Source organism: Triturus cristatus, chromosome 3_1 (genome assembly GCF_964204655.1).
Source record: "Triturus cristatus chromosome 3_1, aTriCri1.1, whole genome shotgun sequence".
Taxonomy (NCBI): domain Eukaryota; kingdom Metazoa; phylum Chordata; class Amphibia; order Caudata; family Salamandridae; genus Triturus; species Triturus cristatus.
This window is the reverse complement of record NC_140583.1, coordinates 990,648,502-990,670,717: the sequence shown is the minus strand read 5'-3', so window position 1 is coordinate 990,670,717 and position 22,216 is coordinate 990,648,502. Positions and strand designations below refer to the sequence as shown.

General features: G+C 51.1%; 1 protein-coding gene across 1 annotated transcript in view; it reads left to right on the top strand.

Annotated features, from left to right (window-relative positions):
* Positions 1-520: 520 nt before the first annotated feature.
* FOXO6 (forkhead box O6) overlaps positions 521-22,216 on the top strand; it is a 234,635-nt gene continuing 212,939 nt past the window's right edge. The window contains exon 1 of the mRNA XM_085645666.1: positions 521-2,180. Within this exon, the coding sequence (XP_085501792.1) occupies positions 1,848-2,180 (333 nt within the window). The 5' untranslated portion in view covers positions 521-1,847. The remainder of the gene's footprint in view (positions 2,181-22,216) is intronic.

Below are 22,216 nucleotides of genomic sequence, written 5' to 3'. Positions count from 1 at the left end.
CGTGCCTGCAGCAGACAAGTGATAGGGAGTGGTGCTGAGGGCAGGAGGATTATTTCCCTGCATGCATTGCTGCAGGTTATAGGAAGTGGTGCTGAGGGTTGAAAGCAGGGCAGTATGATTATTTCCCTGCATGCATTGCTGCAGCTGACAGGTGATAGGGAGTGGCGCTGAGGGCAGAAAGTAGGGCAGGAGGCTTATTTACCTGCATGCATTGCTGCAGCTGCCAGGTTATAGGGAGTGGTGGCAAGGGTAGAAAGCAGGGCAGGAGGCTTATTTCCCTGCATGCACTGCTGCAGCTGACAGGTGATAAGGAGTGGCGGTAAGGGCAGAAAGCAGGGGAGGGGGGCTGCTGCCCCTGCATGCATGGCGGCAGCAGGCAGGGGCGGTGGAGTGCTGCTGAGAGCCCGAGGTACCGGCAGACGAGCGCTGCCACCACCTGCGTGACTGAAGGGGGCGGGGCCAGTGGTGTCGGGGAAGCAGGCGAGGAGCCGCCGCCGGGGGCAGATGGTGCTAAGGGCAGCAGCCGGGGACCTGCGAGCGCCCAGTTACTCGCAAGGGCAGCGACCATCAGGGCATGTGCAGGGCCACCCCTGCCCTGCTGCACCAGCCTCCCCAGCCAGGGACTCCCGGCGAGGGGGACCTCGGCTCCTGAGGGGTGGGGTGTGCTGATGTCACTTGTCAACTCCATAAGAAAGTAGGAAGGAGTGGCTGAGGCGCGCAGGAGACAGGCTGGGCTGTGAGCAGGCGGCGGAGCGCTGTCAGTGCCTGCTGCAGACCTGGCACGGAGGCTGTGCTGACGGGGAGCGGGCTGCTCTTCACAGCGGAGCAACAGCATCTGGGGGGCACGCTAGGGGCGCCATGCCATGCCCGGAGGACCCCTGAGCCGCACAGCACCTGCCAGCGCCGGCGGACCCCAGAGGCGCCTTCAGTCTGCTCCGGAGGACCCCGAGGCGCTTCTTATCGCTCTGGACGAAGCCTGAAGGACAGCACCCCTGTCAGTGTTGGGGACCTGAGGTTCGCCCCTGCCTGTGTGGACGCATCTTTTCTGCTCTGGGGTGAGCCAGAGGCGCGCCATGGTTCTGCACCCCGGCGCCCCGCTTTCCTTCTTATTGTAACACTCTAAAGCCGGCTGGCTGGGAGCAGACAGACAGTATTGTGTGGTTTCATAGTATTTCCGAGGACCTCTCCGCGCTGCTGGGAGGCTCCTCGACTTGGAACTAGCGACCCCCTTTCCCGTCCTTCCCACCCCAACCCCCAACACTCGGAGGAAGAAGAAGGAGAGGCGGACGAAGGAAGACGAGGGAGAGTACTGATTTCGCGTGATTTATTCACCCTGAGTGGCGGCTGCGCATCTGTTGCTGGTTGAAGACGCGGAGACCCCTGCACCCCCCAGATGGATGCCGCCCGACCCTACTGCCCCCCTATTCTGCGACACTTCTTAATTGCTGCATTTCGTCTCTTTTGGGGGGTCGTGCCCCTCGGATCTGGCTGTCCTTCGCCTCTTGAGGCCGTGGTCTGAAGATCCCTAATTATTAGGGTCCATAGGCCCCCTCACAGTGCCCCTTTTCCCAATCCACGTATCTCTTTTTCGGGGTGTCTCCCCTTGGATAGTTCATCGCTTTTAAGATTGGGGACTACACTGGGGATCCACTTTCTCCTACTCAAGCCATGTGCCCAACAGGAGTCGGCACCCCTGAATTTGCACTCAGCTTAACTCAGTTTTATTGATATTTGCAGTTTTTTTTAGTTCTTATTTCCACGCCTGGCTGGACATTTTGGGGGGAGGCGACGCTCCCCCCTCCCCGGATACTGACTGAAAAGTGTGAATATTCAAGAATAAGGGGGGCATGGAGGAGAAGCGGCGCCCCTCTGACTCGGAGGCGGACCTCGCCCCCCAGAGCCGGCCGCGTTCATGCACCTGGCCCCCGCCGCACCCAGAACTGCCCTCGGACGGACCACCCGGGGGAGCCCGACCGGACCCCGCCGACGGCCCGCTGCGCAAGGCAAAGAGCTCCCGCAGGAACGCCTGGGGCAACCTGTCCTACGCCGACCTCATCACCCGCGCCATCGAGAGCGCCCCCGAGCGGCGGCTCACCCTGGCGCAGATCTACGACTGGATGGTGCGGAGCGTGCCCTACTTCAAGGACAAGGGAGACAGCAACAGCTCGGCGGGGTGGAAGGTGAGAGGGCAGGGGGTACTCGGGGCGGTAAAGGGAGGAGGGCAGTGTACTGGGGCGTGTTATACTGAAGGGGGCGGCATACTGAGGGGGGCAAGGGGTTGTGAGGGCGCAAAAGTGGGGATGTGGTAAATTGTGCAGATGTTATACTGAGGAGGCAGTATACTGAGGAGGGTGGCATTCTAAGGGGGGCAAAGAAGTTCGGAGGGCGGTAACGTGAGGATGTGGTGGTACACTGGTGGGTGTTATACTGAGATGGGCGGTATACCGAGGGGCAAAGGGTACTATGCTCTACTTCATGGGAAAGGGCGGCAGCAACATCTCGGCGGGGTGGAAGGTGAGGGGGCACGGGATACCGAGGGCGGTAAAGCGACGGTGTCGCTATATTGACGGGTTCCACACTGAGGTGGGCGGTATACTGAGAGGGGACACGGGTGTGCATTATGCTCTGCTTCAAGGACGAGTTCGGCGGAATGGAATGTAAGGAGCATGGGCTGCACAGAGAGGGTCGTTTACCAAGTGGGCGGAACACTAATGGAGGCAGCATGCTCAGGTGGTATACAGACGGTGGTATACTGGGCAAGTGTATACCGAGGGGGCGGCAGACTGAGGGAACCGTCGGGCATCTTCCTTAATCAAAATGCAGTGTCCTTGGCGACAACTCGTTGGGAGGAATATGACGTGCACGAGAGCGTGACACGGCGGTGTGTGTGGAGGGGCCGTGACACGGCGGTGGGTATGGAGGGGCCGTGACACGGCGGTGTGTGTGGACACGGCGGTGTGTTTGGAGGGGCCGTGATACGGAGGTGTGTATAGAGGGGCCGTGACACGACCTTGTGTATGGAGGGGCCGTGACACTGTGGGGTGCATAGGGGGCCGTGACATGGGGATGTGTAAGGAGAGGCCGTGACATGAAGGGATATATGGATGGGCCGGGATACGGAGGGTTAACATGCTGAGAGAGCCTACTTCGAGGTGGGCTGTTCTGAGGCCGTGTGCTGAGTTTTTGTTGCTGAAAGTCGTTCAATGAGGGCTGCAGACGGTGGGGAAGGGGCAGCTGTCCTGCCTCAAAGACAAGTGCAACAGCTTGGCAGGCTGGAAAGTGTAGGAGGAAAGAGCAACATATACGTAGGAGAAGCGAGTGCTCTGGGCGCTATACTAAAGCATACCTATTGAAAGGCGGTATGCCAAGATGCGTTTTTGTATAATGATATGCTACGGCACATCTCATTATGTTATGCACGTAATACACCGCATCCCATTCAACATTAAGCATTAGACAGTATACGAAGGGACTGCGTCTTTCGAGGCGGTATACTGAGGGCTGGTGTAAGAAAGGGTTGTATGTTGGGAGGTGGTATACTCAGAGGGTGGGATAGCACGCTGGTGCCACACAGAGTATAGGGAGTGTCGTATTCTCAGGGGGTACGTTAAGAGATTAACGCGAGGCGCTATACTAAAGGCCGTATAGTGAGTAAGTGTGTAGTACCGAGTGTAATTGAGTGTGTAGTATCGAGTGTAATGAGGCGTGGTTTAAGAGGGCAGGGCAGTGATGCGAGGTATACCTGAATCAGTGCAGTGAGGAGGGTAGGTATAGGGGGTATTGTAGCGGTCTCGTTTGGCGAAGTATACTATATATACAATAGCGCTGCTCCGAGGGACAGTACACGAAGAGAGCTGTGTGAAGCAGAATGTTTGGCAGGGGGGGGTCGGGGAGCTTTTAGGGGCGGTTTTCCGAGGGTCCGTATACTGGAGAGGCTGACTTGTACACAGCATCCACCAGTGACGAGAGAAGGCGCAGCTAAGCGGAGGGCATCTGGGGACACGGGCGGCGGAGTCCGGTGACGGGAGGCGTGGGGGGCTGGGCAGAGAGAGCCCGGGCGTGGACTGGGGGCTGTAGAAAGCGAGAGGGCCCATTCGCCTGATTCCCGTGTATTTTTCTGTAGCGCTGCATGCGTTTGATGGCGGCTACAGGGCGCTTGAGCGTCATATGTCACATTCCCATGTGAGGGAGAGGACCAAGGCATAGGCACTGAGCGCTGTCACTACCGAGAAGAGACAGCAATCAGTGACTGTGCCCCGTCTCTCTAGACACTGGCTTCAGTGCGGTTGACCTATCCCTTTAGAGCCCACCATTCATGCACACGGCGAGACAGCGTATTTCTCGTTAGACTGCCCCCGATTTACACTGGTCTCAGACAGTCTGATGTAATCTCATTTTAAAACAGTGGCGCCAGTACATCAGTCAGCATCGTCCCTTTAACGTCTGCTCAATCCGTACTCTGCCTCCCCCGTTCGGAGCAGTCTATGAGACATCTGGGTCAGTTTAACCTCACTCGCTCTATCAGGTCCGACTTAATTCAAAGACGCTGCTCTCTCTTTCCACCCTACGTTCACCCAGCAAACAAAGAGAGAGAGAGGCGACAGACTCATCGCGCCTTACACTTACCCTCTTCCTTTCATTGAAACAAATGTGTGTGTCTCTTTCGCCAGTACCACGCCCACCCGATGACCCCTTTCTGCACAGTCACCCCTTGCCATAATTTCCGAGACAGTCTGCACCCCCGTAGGACAGGAACTTGAGAGACCGAGAACCACCTCGTCAGGCCCCCCCCAGACATGTTGACTCACCCAACAGAGGACTGGTCCCTGGACCATCACGAGACACCTAAAAACGGGTCTTTGAGACTGTCTGACCCACTGCTGGACAGGTCTTTGAGATTCCCTCACAATCATATGACAGATCCCCGAAGCAGCCTGGCTAAAAGTAGGACAGGTCTGAGACATCCTGACTCGTATCAGACAGGGCTTTTCAGACAACCTGACCTGCCATAAGGCATGTTCCTGAGACACCCTGACCAGCTACAGAACAGATCTTTCAAAGGGCGTGACCCAGAGTAGAACTGGTCTTTGAAACACTCTGGCCAACAACCTTAGGACATGTCTTTGAGGCAGCTCATACCACAATAGGACATGTCTTCCAGACACAGTGTTGTTTGAAGGATTTTGGGGGCCCTGGGTAACACATACTTCATGGGCCTCTCTTAGAAACACTTTTGGATGTTATTGACCACTTTATGCTAATTCAAACCTCCTGATGACAAAGAATATTAAATAATACATTAAAGTTTGAGAGGGTGAAATGCACGGCTCTAGTTAGAAAGTTAATTTACTTTGCTAGGGCCCCTTGGGAGGTGTGGGAGCTGGGCAATTGCCCACTCTGCCCATTCCTTAATGCGTCTCTAGCGAGACAGCCTGCTCCACCTTGGTCCAGATCCCTGAGACATCACAACTCACCCGAGGACGGGTCCAGGAGACATCTTAAGCCATCCGAGGCCAGGTCCCCAGCTCATAACCCAACTGTAGGCTGCTTTTCTGAGACATCCTTCCCTTCCATTTGGCTGATCCATGAGACAACCCACTTGAGAGGACTGGGTAAAGTTGGTTCATTCAAAGAGACACCCGCAGACCAGGGCCCCTGGAATTATGCAGCAGGGGAGGGACAAATTATGTAAGGGGGGTTGAGTAAATTATGCAGCAAGCCTGATTAGGCAGCATAATATGGCACATTTTCCTATTTGGGCCCGTTAGCTTGGAATAAATTCCCTCAAAATCTCCGCTCAGTTGAATCTATCTCCATTTTTAAAACGAGGTTGAAAACATGGCTTTTTGTTCAGAATTATGGGGCGTTCCTATGTGTTGAGCACCGGGACACTCCTTGGAGTAGCTGTACGCCGTACAAATCTGGTATCATCATTTCTTTATAATATTACTTTATTATTTTGTCATTTGTACAGTTGCTAATAACACTGTCTGGGCACTGGTTGTACCTGATAAGTATCAGTTTAACCCCCAAACATAGCAATGATCAACAGAAAGGTGCCCAGTCAAAATGTGCAAAGGGTCTTCCACTAACATTCTTAGTAACGTTTGAACTGTTTGAGCTAGAACCATTTTGTTCTGTTAAAATCTGCAGATTATGCAGCAGGTGATAGATTATGTGGCAAATGCGGCAAATCTATAACTATGCCAAAAACATTGTGGATTCCAGTGGCGCTGCCCTAGCTCCATTCAAGACAACTCCAGGCCTAATTCAATACAGCACCCTCCCTTGGGAAGCCTTCTGGGCGAACAGATATGCCCCTCTCCCGTCACCGGCCCCTCCACCAGCAGGAATGTGTTGGCCTCAGTATGCCGGTAGCATGTCACCATGCCCACAATGTGATTGCTGCCTGCGTGCCGGCCTGTCTACCTGTCCATGGGGTGCCTGCAAATGCGTCTACAGCGGATCTCCCTGCACCAGGCAAGGGGATATCTGCACTATATCACCACACAACCAGGTCACGTGAAGGCTGCCTGTAATGTCAGCGTCTGATGTCCATAGCAGGCCCCATTCTGCAATGCCGATGTCTGAATTACAATCCCCGCCCCTTCCATTCAATGAAACACCATACGTACATCGCACAGTATGTGGTTTGGTGCCTCCTAACATCACAGCACGGTGTCTGTAATATGCCCCAGACACCAAACAGAACAGTGTGGTGTCTGTAATAAGCCCGGACATTTGTGTCCTGGCTATTAGCTTGCGATTTCGAACATGTCACTGTTCATCAGGAAAGGTGATGTCTGCGATGTTCCTCGTACACGAGGTGTCTGAAATATTCGCGGCGCAACAGACAGCAAGCCCACCATACTATGTACACGTGTATCAGACAGCTGGGCCCTGTAATATATGTCGCCGACTATCAAACCATCTCGTCTCCACTGTTTCGTCCGTGACACAGTAGGATGTCTGCAATATAGCCTCCGCCGATCGTTCAGTGGGATGTCTGTAATGTAATAGGACCTCTTGCACCCCAAAATGAGACCTGTAATACGCCCACCTCTGTCGCGATTTTAATATCTGTAATATGACCCACGGTGTCGGACACTAGGGTAGGCAATATGCCCACATCTATCAAATTGTGTTTCCTGTCTGCCAGATTGTGAGAAAAATGCCCTCAACTTCGGATTTGAAAGTGTGGCGTCTTTAGAGTGTGTGAGTGTGTGTGCATGCTTGCCTGCGCGTGTGTATGTGTGTGGGTCTTTTGAAAGCAGGGCATACGAGTAGGGAGCGGGAAGGGGGGCTTGCAGGCTGGACATGGGGGTTACCCGATGGGCTCCATCACCAGAGGTTGAGTGGGGTAAGGTGTTGCTTGAACAGGGCAGTGGTTTCACTGCTTCTGAGGGGCAGCAGTGAGGGAGGGAGCTTGCAGGGTGCGGGTGACGATAGAGTTGCTGATTCCAGTGTAAGAAGAGCACACGTGGTGTCATGTCTTTTCTCTGCATTTTTTGGTCTTCACCTTCTTGGTGTTACTCCTGTGACTGGCATGTCGCTCCCTGAAATCTTCCCCAACATGCGTGAGGAGTGCTCGAGTTTACCGCTTCATGCGTAATACCAGTCATTGAGGAGGGTAGGTACGGTGGTACTCTGATGGGTGGTGATTCTGGCAAACTTTCTAAGACCTCTGACCAGTGGAGCAGTGGTGTAAAGGGCAGAACAGGTGGCTGTCAACGTTCTCCCACTCACAGCACCCCCTCATCAAGGGGTTGCTGTAAGACCAACTTGTGGGCACCTGGGGTTGGAGATAGAGGCCGTAGGCACTTGTGACGGTACAAGGCATCGGATGATAGCCCCCACCCCCCTCTTAAAACCCGTTGCCACTCGCCCCGGCACACGACTCGCCAGATGCCCCTGCCTGGAGACGCAGGCACTGACCACTTCACCTGCGCAGGTCACTCAGCCCCCAGGCCCATCCACGTCCCGACCACACCGACGCTGCTCCCCTGCACAGCACGGCTTACCCTGCTCAGAGAGCACATCTACAACCCCCAGCCCCCAGACTCTTGGACATACTGGCACTGGTCACAAGCACAGCACATGGCCCGCCCCCCTCACCGTGCACAGCGGTCATTTTCCGAGCAGGTGTGCTGCGCCATTGTGCGCGAGGTGCCCATAGTTCACACCAGGACATTATAGCGTTAAGTAAAAATCCCATAATTAAATGTGTCGCTGCATGGGCTGGGCTGTCTGCCCTATACCTGCTAATTTTACCAATACACAAAAGGCTAGAACGACACGGGTCCTAGCGCCCACCCAACCTTAAAGCGCCAGTGGCATCTGCCGTTTGTACCAGTGAGCCCTTATTACTCCACGGCCCCTGCCTCACCACTGACCGCTGGCTGAGCAACATAACCTGATGCTCCAATTCAAACCTCCTAAATCCATCCCGCCAGCACCTCCGTGGTGGTACCAGACAGCGCTAGGTGCGGGCAGGTTTGCACTCCTGACACCTGCCTTCGACACTGCGCACTTCTTGCACCACTGACCCCCTAACTGCTGGCCCATTGCCCGCTCCACTCGAGGGTCGCCTGCTGTTCTCACCGCCGGCGCAGCTCCCCTCGGCGCCGTTCATAAGGTCATTGGTTTATAATTGTCTTTAAACTCGAGCTCGCAAAAGGCAGCTTGGAAGGCCCGGACTGGAGGCGAGGCCGCGACTTACAGTGTGTTGTATCATGAAGTACAGCGACGAATTTTCCAAGAGTGTTTTTTAGGAGGGAGGGGCTGGGGGGGAGGGGGTGCAGTGTAGACTATAAGCCACCGCACCCCTCTGTAAGGGCTAGGGCCCCAGCCCACATATAGTTGTATAAATGGCACGGACACGTAGTTGTGGGTGTCAAGAGTGGCTCAGGGCACGTGCGCCCGATCCCTTTGATTACCAGGGTCACTTGACCGGTGACACCTGTGATGGATGGGTGTGGGGTGAGTGTGGACACCAGCCCTCCAGGAGTGGCTGGTGGAAGCACATTATTCTACAAACACTAGGCGGTGACCAGCTGGTCACTACACTCTCATGGAAGGGGGCAGTGGGAGGTGAGAATGTGCCCGCCCCTCCCTCTTCCGCCCGTGCAGTCACGGCTCCTCTACTCTCAGTCGCGTGGCACGTGCGCTCCGGGCAGTCTCTGCGCCCGCGCCTCCGAGATGTCTGCTGTTTGGGCATGTCAAAGGCTGCGCCTGACCCAAGGCTGCCTGCTGACGGAAGCCTACGATGACATGAGATGACATATCACGGAGTGGAGTCTGCAGCAAGAGAGTTTAAGGCGCAGTCTGGTCCCCAGAGGCCCGGCGGACGGCGGGGAAATGGTCAAATGTCGTTTCTGCATGCGGGTGACGATGAGAGGCTGGAAGAGGCCGGGGTGGGGTCAGTCACTCGTCAGTGATGCCTGATTTGTGACGGACCGCGCTCGGACTCTGCCCCAGCCTTTTTTGAATTATCGAGATTATCTTTATATGCCGTTCTGGAACTCCCTACTCTCCAATGCTGCTTATAAACTTGGGTGGGCGACAGACTGGCCAGAGAGAGCCCTTCCTCTCCCCGCCCCCACCTCTCCCCCGAATGTAGTCGCCGTAAAGTCACGCAAGCCCTTAATCCTTTTTTCCATGAATAGAGAGAGGTCTGGGACCTGTGTTCAGCCCAGCACCCTGATCCCACGCGCCCTGCCACACATATCTTGCCCCCATTCAGTGCGAAGTGACAAATGCACGGCTGTTTGGAAGCGAAAACCCCAGGGGGCGATATGTCATACTTCATAAAATCACAGCCAACGCCGGCCTCTCCTCAAGTCTGTGCTTTCGGGGTCCGGGGAATTCATGTATTGCTCTGCAGAATTTATGGTCAGGGAGCGATTGTGTGGGAAGAGGGGTTTAGGCCTCCCGTGATGTGCTTAATGGGGATGAGAGCTTGCGTAACTTCGCTACAGATTTAAGCATTCTTATCAGATGTGGTTACATGTTTCGTGCATATTTCACAGGGGCGAGATGTGGCCTTCAGGCCGCTTTACAGCACTCTGAGATACTCAGTCCATGCACTGCCTACTGTTGTCAAGCAGGGTGTGAGTATGAGGCTTTGAAGAAGATGAGGGTGTCTGAGCTCCATGCCAGGGCCACTGCACCCCCTCCATGAATGAGCGAGTGGCGTCCATGTATGAAGGCTGGCTGTGGAATCATTCATTCATCCGTTGTTTTATGTCCTTATTGTTATTTGTAGTAGTGCTGCCACGACCCGTTACACTGAAAATAAAGTGCATGACCTTGTGGTGGGAGGACGGGCATAGCGAATAACACATTGTTCTTAAAAGTAAATCATTACATAATTAAAACGAACCCTGGTCACTCCGGTTGAAGTTAGCAGTCTCAGCCAGATCTTGATAGAATACTGTTTTTTTTGTGCTCCTGGGTGTCGACAAGTACTTTATGTAACACGTTTTCAATATAAAAAGCTATTACTGAAATAAACAGAAAGGTTTTTTTAGAGAACGGATGCAATAGGTCTAATTTAGACACTGGCGGTGGTGTAAGTCCGCCGAATACAGGCTATAAGTGCCAGTGGTAGAACTTTATTTCTAACCACAAAGGCTCAGAGGCCGAGCCATGGGAGTTTTAGAGCCCTAACGAGAAGTCTTGAGTCCAGAACTGTGAGAATTCCCAAACATGACATGCACCAGGAAGAAGGCGGCTGGGGCCTCATGTCTGAACTGGGGTGGCAGAGGGGGCTAAAGAACGGTGATGGATCAAACCCAGATCTCTTGACTTGGTGTGAGTGTTTGATTGGTTCTGATGCTCCATCCATCACCACCCCCTTTTGTACCGCTTTGTTCGCCATAAGTTGGCAGGGTATGCTCAGATGTGAGTCCCTTGCTCACTTTGCCACTGGATTCAAGCAAGCCTGGCTGAAGACGGCTGAAATGCCAGAAACCGGTCCTAGGAAGCTTGTTTCCGGTCCAGGGAAGGCATGGCTTGGCAGTTCGGGCTGGACTGTTCCCATGAGGCACAGGGTCAGACTGATTTGCATATGGCCATGTCTGAACTGGGGTGGCAGAGTGGGCGAAAGAACGGTGATGGATCAAACCCAGATCTCTTGACTGGGTGTGAGTGTTTGATTGGTTCTGACGCTCCGTCCATCACCACCCCCTTTTGAACCGCTCATGTCCATAGAGGCAGCTCTCAAATAGTGGGTGCAGTTTGCTTATGACATTTCACGTTTGCCAAACAAACCTGTGCCCTGATAGGGCGAATGGTATAATGCCCACTAGCACAGATTGTAAAATGACCTGCTTAATGAATTGTCCTATAAGGCAGGGAGCTATTTGCGACTCCCTCCGACTGGCTCTGAGCACAGGGATGGTGTCCTGAAAGGGACTGCAGACCTTCATCTCTGCCTTCCTTTCCCAAAACAGGAAACCTTGTTAAAAGCAGCCCCTATGCCGTAAGTACTGTTAATTATGCATTCCTTTATTTTTAAAGATAATAGTCACCACATCGTATCTAGCACACCTTCAAGGGTCATACGTTTGTGAATTGTACTGCTATATATATGGAAATGTTATCTTCTTCAAGAACAGCTTTTCACATTGTTTCCTAGGCCTTTGCAATATGAGCATTCAAATTGTTTTAGTTAATTTTTTTAACTTTTCCTGTAAGAATGAAAAGGTTTTTAAATAAAAAGAAATGTTACCATATAGAAAGACATAGGTGGGGAAAATCCCCCGAACCACTGCCTTCTGCCGCTGAGACCGCTTCCCACCATTCCAGGCTCTCCACCTTCGCAAAGCAGTTACCCCCCCCCCCCCCTTGTATGATGTGTTAGTATCTTTGCAAAGGATTGCAGTCACAATCATTGATGCATTCCATTGCAATACCCGAAAAGGAGGGACATATGTGATTACAATGGGTTGAAAAATACTTTTCCAAATTGTAAGAGATTGCAATAAGGAGTTTCGCTGTCGCACACCCCATTTTTGGAAATCAGAAGGCTTTCCAACCGCAATACACCTTTGTACATGAGAATCCTATTTATTTAGGTTTTACATAGTGCACACCACATCAAGTCGATATCAGAGTGTTTTTAATTGATGTGAGGCAATGAGAAGCAGACAATGATAGAATGTTTAAGTACAAATGCAAATGTTTGTATACATTTTGAAAGTCGATCATAAAGATAATGCTTGTTACTCTTGCTTCTACTGTAAGTCTCTGTCCTTCAAGCCCAGGCCTTCCATAGAAACAGGTCACAGAGGTGTAAGTGGCTTTACGTGTGCCCCTTCCGCAGACACATTGGGCATTCCAAGGTGGATGGACCCCAAAGCCTATAGGATCTCACCCTGGCCATGGAGGAACTCATGCATAATGCCTTAGCACTATGAAAGTAGGTAAACTGGGCCATCCTGCCCCTGTTGCTTTGTAATATGCAGCAATAACTGGGATGCAGTGGGCCCCCTCAGCTCTGGGCACCGGTGGCAATGCACCTGCTGCACTAATGGTAGGTGGGACCATGATCACATAATGCTGCCATCCAGACGGTAGATGGTGTAGCTGCACACATCCAATGTTGCCTGCAGCTACACAATATAAATTTGTTTAAGTGCTAAACCATCCTGCACAGGGTACTAGAGATTTTTTTTAAATGATTTCTTTTACGTTCTGCCAAGCAAGTTCCCCAGTGCCAGTTAAGAAGCTTCTTTGTTAGAAATAAAATTGCTTCTTCTGGTGGAATGTCATGTTGACCATTCACAAGTTATTTCTACAAATAAGTGGCATCCAACAATATTTTCATGCCACTTACCTCTGTTTTCAATGCTAAATTACATTTTTGAAAGGAAAAATGCAACTGGTTCCTTCTTAATTGAGTTGCACACTGAGGACTAATTCCAAGACACATCAGGAATCAGCTGGTATTTTTCTCCAAAGCAGTTCAGTTGATTTCAGAAGTAACTCCGGCTGTGCCCCGTAGACACCGCTGTTAACTGGAATTTGCTGCAGGACTCTGAGATACAGTTGGGTAAAGTAAGTTGTCCAGTACAAACAGGACAGTTCCTGTTAAGGGTCCTATACCTTGCAGCCGTCCCGAACCGCTGAAAAGCCCCTACCTGATGTAAGTGACGTATGTACGTAAGGGCCGTGACCCGGAAGTAGTCCCGGGCAGCCAAGGACGACTGGGAAAAAGAGCAGCAAGTTTACGTTATAATTAGATGCTGCGGTTGCTCGGTCAGCCTCAGACTTCCCCGGGCTTTTTGTAAAACTTTTACAAAACCTATGGTTGCCTGGGTCTCGAGGTGGTGGATTCTTTACTGTGTTTTGTGTGTAATGCACAGTATCAGATTTGATTTCTTTTCTGCTTCATTCTCACTCATCGGGCGGGCACCAAGTGGCCCATGTGGGCGGTGTGACACTGTGACTGCACTGTGTTCATCATGAACGAGAGAAGGAGTTTAGAAGAGGAGGCGGGATGCCAGGTGTGTGCGGTTTGTGAACGATGGCTTGTCACATGAAAAGCAGCCTTTTATAGTGCCTGTCCGGTGGACAGACACAAACCCACAAGTTCATCAGGTTCAAAATAAGATTTCTTCCACATTTTGTGCTTGTGCAGGAAGATGACGTATGCCACTTGGAGAGAATGGAATGGATATGAACCCGTTGGCATGGCTATGTGTTGGATCTCTCCCATACATTGGTTTTAAAGAGCTGATAGCTACACAACACACACTACCTTCCAAAGTACACAACCAAAGCACCCAATATTTCACAACAATCTGTTTTACCTGACGTCCACATTTTTAGGTCAACAAATTATTTGGGGATATGCGTTGTTTCCTCTCACCTCAATGACATTGCTTTAAAAAATGGGTGGGCGGATGTAGTTTTATTTTCAATAGAAATCATGTTATTTCTCGCACCCCACAATTCCTCCTGCAGTTGTTTGCACGCATCTACCCACCCAGTGGAATTGTGTACACTTCTTTCACAGCTTAAGGGGGTGGTTCTGACAAACACTCTTAAAATCAAAAATGGGAACACCCTCTCAGAGGTCAGGGATGCGAAAGCCAATCATAGGAAAGAAGGTCCAAAAGGTGAATGATGAGAGAAAGAGAGGAATAGTGTAGCTTCTATTGGGGCAGCAGGTGCAGTGGCACGGGGCCCAGTGCACTGAGGGGCCGACTTAACCTGGATATTGCTATATTTCATTCCATGCACCGGGGCCCACAATACGTTGGCTATGTTACTGAGAGAGAGAGGGTTGGAAGGAAGAGTGAAACAAAGACATCTGAAAAGGAGAAAGAAACTTTAACAAGAAGGATATACAAAAGCAATAAAAATGGATGCAAGGGTCAGGAGGAGTGTGGCTCAATGGTTAGAGCGGCAGACCCTGAAGCAGAGTTCTGGCCAGGGACCAGGGTTCGATTCCCGCCTAGGCGGGGCTCGGGCTCAATTTCCTCGGACCTGTCTATTCTCGCTTCGGTGCCTATTCTAATCACAGGCCCCACGCTGCAACTCTGGGCAATAGCTTGCTTAGCCTCCACACCGGCCCCAACAGCGCTAAGGATGCCTGGCTTCACCCTGGGGGTGCCCAGGAGTGGACACTTCACAGGGAAAGCCAGGAGGGGTTCCACAGTGGTATGAGTATCAGCGCCAGGAAACCGCAAAGGCGACACCGCAAGGTGGCCGTCTGGTGACAGTGCGCTCTATAAGTACCTTGACATTTACAAGGGTCAAAGGACTGATGGATGAAGTATAAAATAACATTTGCATGGATGGGTGAAAAAATGAATGGCTGGAATGATGTAAGGCTATACCAGTGGTCTTCAAACCTTTTAAACGTCCGCCCCTCCAGTGGAATTTTTTTTTTGCCCCAACCCCAAATGTTTCAAAATGACTTTATTAAACTGGCACTGTTTACATATGTCTAGACTTATTTAGACATTGCAGGTCATTTCTGTTACTCTTTTAAAAATACAATCAAATACATGATTGCCAAACATACTATTCTGGTCAGGCAGGCCTTCCTAACGTGAAAAAGTATCCTTAGTGTGATTATTAGTAATGGGGGTGGGGGTTTTCTAAGAATATTTTGAGTACCTTCCCTTTTGACATCCTCTCCCATCCATGACATAAATGGCAAAAGATGTTGGTGATGACCCATTGCAGAGCGGCTTACTGCTCATTTTTTTCCCACTGAAAACAAAGCACTGTTATCAGCAAAATGCTTCTTTTGGCTAGAGCCTGGCGCAGCCGCCCTCCTCCTATCCCCTGCCCCTCCATTCTCCACCCTCCCCCGAGACAGGATAACTTGAGGTCCCCCCAGAGGCCTGCCACCCAGCTAGACAAACCTGTGGATGGATAATTTGAAGTTAGGATGGACGGCTGACTTGATGAAAAGAGGGTGAAGAGATGTATGGATGAAAAGGAATGGATGTATGTACAGTGTTAGATGAAACTCTTTGGAGGCCCATAGGTAGTTGAAATGTCTTGTCCCCCCTCGCAAATTACTTTCTAATATCCAATGCACCTGATTTTTTTTACCGACTGACAGGTGCCAGAAGATGAGCTTTTAACCCCTTGCATGCTTCTGACGGAACCACTCCGTCATGAGCCACGGGCGCCGTTCATGTTCCCACGCGGCGCTGATTCCCCGCCTGTGCGGGCGATTAGCGCAAGTGGGTGGAGTCATGACGGAGCCACGCCGTCATGAGCACAGCTCGCCCGTGACTCATGACGGCGTGGTTCCGTCATGAGCATGGCGGCGCCGCAAACCCCCCCAGCGCTGCAGCGGAATTCGCGCCGCAGCGAAGGGGTTAAGAGACAAACATTTATGTGAATCTCATGTCTCTTGTTTATGTACTTTAAGTTGTATTTTGATCCGTTGCCATGGGACCCCTAAAAGGAGTGCGGCCCATAGGCCAGAGCCAACGTTGCCTAGTTGGTAATTTGTAACTGTGTATGTATGGAAAAATGATGGCTTGACGCCTGGAAGTGTGAGTGGAAGGATAGAAGGCTGGATGGGAGAGTGTAATGATGAAAGGGTGACAGAATGATAAAGGAAGGATGATGGATTGGTGAAAGGATGGATGGAAGCATGAAAAGATGTATAGATGAATGGCTGCATGAAGCTTCAGGGATAGAGAGATAGATGGATGAAGGGACCTCATCTAGGGTGGTAGGGCATCCTCGCTTTGCTCACCACTGGCATTTAAGGCGTGGATCAAAGGCGGGGGGTAATTTTCTGGCTACTCCCTTGTACCCACCTATACAGTAAGGGCGGTAACAAAAGCAGACAATATGCAGACTCCCTCGGGGCCCCTGCGTGTTTTCATCCCCCACGGCTAAGACTATTTTCAGAGCATGGCGACAGCCTCATCCTGCCCAACCGAAGCAAGTGCACACTGGGTCTGTAATTACCTTGCGTGGGCGAGAGCCATGTTTAGTGTGCGTTTTTGTGTGTAATAGTAGAGTGTTTTATATAGTGGCCCATACCTCATTTCTGTAAATGAACGTGTCACCTCTACTCAGTACATCGACATTGTAAGGCTGAAAGGCAGTGCAAGCCGAAACAAGATTATGCCTGCTTGCTGCTCTTGTTAATGACGGCCATATTGTAGCACCGCTGCAAAACCGCCCCCCACCCTTCCAGCCTCCCGGGGAAATCTTCGATGCCCGATACGGTCAGTCCGGCCCTGCAGTTCAACTCACTGAACCATACATCTCCAACCTTTGCTGGGAAAACCACTTTTTATAGCCCCTGTGTGCACCCCTCTGGGAGTATTGAACCCCTTAGCTTCAGCCCGGGCACGCCCCCCCCCCTCCCACCCCCATGTCCAGTCTGAAGAGGATCCCTGTTTTATTTGCATGTTCGTGGGCACCTTATTTCTCAAAAGAAATGGTGTCGAGTCTAGGTCCGGAAAGGCTGGATCCATGAAAGGGTGTCAGAATAGCTTCGGACTATGAAAATGAGTATTTTTAAATGTAAATGTACCTGAAGGAGATATTCCGAAAATCAGGCATGTGCCCCACCGCCCCGGGCTTATGCTGGACAATCCAAATGTAACTACAGGTCTCCGCCTCGTTCTCTCACAAGGTGTGGTATTTCATCCTCCTTATACTGGGCACTTCACCCATATATCTGGCTCGGGGTTTCACCCCTTTTGGCGCTCTCTTCACTGGGCTCCCAACCCCCCTTGAGCGCGGCATGTCTCCCTCTTCTCCACCTCGGTGTTTCTCCGTCTCTATCATTCTTTTCGGTGTAGCCCCCGCCGTACTTTGCGCGGTGCAGGCCTCCCTTTTGTCTTTTATTCCTTCCTTTGCTCTCCACCCCCTCCATAAAGGACAGCGCGTGCACTTTGCTCTTCTATGCCCGATGTAGCCTTTGGGCCGAGCTGCTGCCTGGCTTCGGCACTGGGGAACCAGGCCAGAGTCTCCGTTTAGCCTCGAGTCGACATCCCGTGATTCTGGGCAAATCACTTAATCTCCAGGTGTGTAGTGTGTCTTAAAAAATAATAATTTGACTTTGTGCAATGTAATCTGGAGGTCATCGAAAGCGCTCTAATGCCCTGGGATCAAATCCGCGCTATCTAAAACTACAAAGAATAAAATAAATATCCGAGCTCTCGGAGCCTTTCCTTCCTGCACGCGCCAGTCCTCCCTCTCTTTGCTTTCAGTGGCTCTCTGTCCTTTCACTGCCTCCCCTCCCCTCCCCGCTCGCTAGTCAGTTCCAGCACTTGTTTCCTTCTCTACCCCCATTCGCACCCCCACCCCCCTTCCACACACCTCCCTTGCCTATGTATCCCTCGCGCCCTCGAGTCCTTCTTCCCTTTCCGGTCCTCTTTCCTGTCTCTTCCTGTATTTATAATAAACATCGTCCATCGCTGTGTGGATGCGCCCTTCCTTTGTGACCCCGTGACCGCGCCTAGCACCTCAAGATGCCACCTCTGCAAAATGCATACGTCCCTTTCACAACAATAAAGTGAATGTCGTCTCTATAAAGTGGATACAAAGAAAGTGTGACAAATAAGTGTCCTCTGTGTCACTTACTCACATGTACAAAGCAGATTACTGTATATGTTAACATACGGATGTGTACAATGAGCATGCTATGTTGCACACGATACGTACATGCATAGCAGAATCATGTATATAGAAACATACAACTGTGTATAGTGAGCATGGTGGAATCTTGCACACATTACGTACGTTACATGCACGCTTTGCAGGATCTATTTAAATAAATATACAGATTTGTACAGTGAGCATGATCACCGGTATAGTTGTACACGTTACATATATGCTCACCCAATTCACGATTGTATATAGAGCATATTTGTGTGTGGGTGCATAAACACACACACACGGAGAGAGCAGCAAACAGACACCGTATCTGCTGTACACAGTGCAGACTAGTACACAGAACATACTCGTTTTACACAATAACATAAAAATGAAAAGGTGTGCACGTCCATAAGTATGAATCTGGCCAGAGGTGCACAATGGACACAAGGAAGCAAAGAAATATATGCATTATGCACTGCACGGCAGTGCAATACCCTGTCTGCACTCCTCTTCCGGTCAGTGGGTGGGCAGTGCATGCCCTGTCTGCACTTCATTTCACCTGAGCAGCGCCAAGTCATATTTATTCTTTTTCCGCTGTCACTGGATGAGCAGTGAAAGGCCCTGCCTGACCTCTCTGCGCCTCTTTCCCCGGTCACTGGGTGGACGGTGCCAGGCTTTTGCTGCATTTATATACCCCTGTCATTGGATGGGTAACACCAAGTCCTGTGTCCACTTCTTTCCCCAGTGCCGCGCCCTGTCTGGCACCTCCCCAGTCCCCACCTGTGACTGGTGGACATTGTCGCGCACTATCTGCGTCATGCCGACTGTCGCCTTTTTGCGGTGGTAGGCCCTCGGTCTGCGCCTCCCCAGCTGCCTCTCACTGGGCAGCGCGAGGGCATTCAAAGCTATGACACGTTATCATCACACGTCACTGCCAGCCCTACTCTGTAAGCGCGAGCCCTGCAAAGAGCGCCAAGTTTCTCTTCACACTCCTAGCCGCGTCATCTGTTTTGTGGGAAAAAAAGTCTCCCTGACCAATTTAAAGCTGATGATTCTAACAATAATGTTATGCAAGGTTGCAATTAATGGTTATTACACAGCCGTAAAGCCAGCACAGTAAAAATGCTGGATGGACAAAATGTTTTTTTTTTTCCTGGGCACGGCTACTCCCCCCGCCTCCCTCGTAGACTGAAACCCCGGGAGACGACGGGCTATGGCGTCTGAAAATTCCTTCCATGTGCTCCTACCACGTTACTTGCTTCCTAATATTGCCCTTTCATTTCTTCCTCTTTTGCTCCCCTGCCCCTACAACATTTCTTACTTATACATTTCATCAGATGTGAGTGCCTTTGCTAAACCCCTCCTGTCATTCAGAGGCACTGGCTTGCTGATGATGTTGTTGATGTTGGCCAAACCACCCCTTAATAGAATTGGCTGGCAGAATTAATGTGTAGTTGAAGGCTCAGTGAGCCAGTTTGCCCAGTCTAGTAAGGCATATTGTTTGCCGCCCCCCCCCTTGAAGAATACGACGCTGGGCCCCATGTTTTGAGGTTCGTTAGGGCCCCTGAAGGAAGTGGGGGCTCTTTCACACCGCTAGGGCTGCGTTACGTCTCTGAGGCCCGCATAGCCACGTGGCTATCTCACCCCAGCTCTGCGCAGGCGCCGAGAGTCAGGCCTCAGGCATGTATATGCCGAGATTGCAGCTGCAAGTGCAGTAATATGGCTCGGAAACACAGGACTCATAAGGGGGTGAGTTTAGGGGAGTGACTACTATTGGTGCATCAGGTGTAGTGGCACCAGGGCCTAGAGGTCTCAGGGGTCCATTGAACCCTGATAATTGCTGTATTTTACTACTCCAACAATAGCCAAGGAGGGGCATTTTCCCAGCTTGCACCAGGCCGCATGGCATGCCCGCCAGTCTACTTGGTGCTTGGGTGTGGTTCACGCGGCCAGGCCGGTGGAGGGTGTCTTAGTGTGGAGAGTAGCAACCTGCCGAGCAGCAGAGTACATTTTCATTGTCAGTAGTATTTTGTCGCTTGGGATTATGGGAGCACCCCTAGCATATTTACCGGTACACGCCCCATAGACAACATCTGCCTCAAGGTAATTTCTGCCATCACACATTATCTGTCCTTAAGATGACATCTGCTCCTGAAACAGTATTTACCCCCTTTAATAATATACCTGCACCTGGGACTATCACCGCCATTAGTCAATACTCGTCTAACATAACAAATGGCAATTAAACAACACCTGACTCTGAAATAACAGCTGCCCCTGAGAGGAAATCTGACTAGGAGCCAATATGTGCCCCTGAGATATTAAAGCCACAGTAAAACATCCCCCCCACCCCCAGCCCCAAATGTACAATGTATGCTCCTATGTTGCTATTTTCCTAGATAATGTGTGCCCTTAGGAAATATCTATCCATTAGATGTCATCTGCCTCTATTATATGTGACCAACACACGTGTCTCAATGACTTGCTGTCTGCCATTGATAAATATAAATGCCTCTATCACATGTCTGCACCTGACACAACAGTTGTGTTTGGTGAGGGCTGGGGTAACAGCATGGATTTAGGGGCATTTTTATGAGTGGGGTTGCGTCTCGCTTGCACCACGCGACGTGGTGCACGCGCGATGCAAGACCAAAATGCGATTTATGAAGCCATGGAAGGCAACCTTGTGTGGGCCTGAGTGGCTTCATAAGTCCAGAGTAACTCCACTCAGCACAAATTGCTGCGTTGTGTTGCTCTGCAGCCAGGGAGGCATTCCATGGTTGTGGCATGGGTGTTGCCATGCAACATCCATGGATTTTAAAGCATTTCCAGATTTATCAAAGTTATGCGCCAAAATGCTACACCTTCCCAGGTAAGGCTTAACAAGGAGGAATATCTTTATTTCTCCTCATTACTTCCTCTTACTATGTGTGCTTCTTTCTGCAGCACACATGGAAAGATGAAAATGCCTTAGGGGATTGTTTTTGAAAATGAAAATGAAACGTCCTTTGTAGAGCACACGCCTAGTCCATGGAGTGTCCCAGCGCTAAATAATAGTTTCTCAGCAAAAACCAGTTGCGGGTCACTCAGGAAAGCGGGGCGGGGTGGAATTCGTCAGGCAACGGGCTAAGTAAGATCAAATAAATAAATGAAACCACTTACTTTGCGCTCGCTGCGTCGGCGATGTGGCAAGCGCAACGTAAGCGACTTTATTTATTTGTTTCATATTACTAAGCCCGTCGTCTGTCAAATTACACCACCCTCTTACCTGTGCGAGCTACCACTGGGAACATGGACCACTGGGTGAAGTTCATCTCATTTGCTGAACAGCCAGGTTTTTTATTTCTTTCCAAAAATAGAGAATTCCGGGGTGGCCCGGAGTCCAGTGGGAGTTGATTCCAGGCTCTAGCCCCAAGATACGAGAATGATCTGCCACCGATTCTAGACTGGTGGATTTTAGGGCTGGCGGCCAAGTGCCATATGTCAAACGTAGTGTCCTGGAGGGAATATTAATAGAGAGCCTCGCCATAAGATATATTGCACCTTTCCCACGCAGAGCTTTATGCACCAGGATCAGTGTTTTAAATTGAATCCTCTTATTCACAGGAAGCCAGTGAAGTGCACACAGATGTGAGGACAGACTTGTCCTAGGGGCCAGATTGAGAATCAATCTGGCCGCCGCATTTTGATCCACTTGCAGCCTGTTCAAGAGATATTCTGGCAGGCCCAGATAAAGGACATTTCCATATTCAAGTCTTGAAGTTTTGTGCAGAAAGGTGGCTCTTCTAGCACAAAAGAAACCCTTCCTTACAAAGCAGGCACCCTTGCACCGTTGTGCAAGGGTGCCTGCGTTGGCAGTAGGCAGCCAAAACAGCGCCAGTGCAGGGACAAAGGCAGGAATGCACGATATTTTTTTTAATTACGACGCATTCCGGCCAGTTCGTAACAAAACTTGTGGGGGCCACCCTGTAAAGTGCATGAAAGGGGGCCCACACACTCCGGACCCAGTCAGGAGCTCTTAGGCCTGCCCGTGCACGATACTTGGAGGAGGGCCCCTGGAGCTCAGGGGTCACCCCACACTGCGGGCACTATTGTTACAGCCCTGATTCCTGACCTTTCCCTG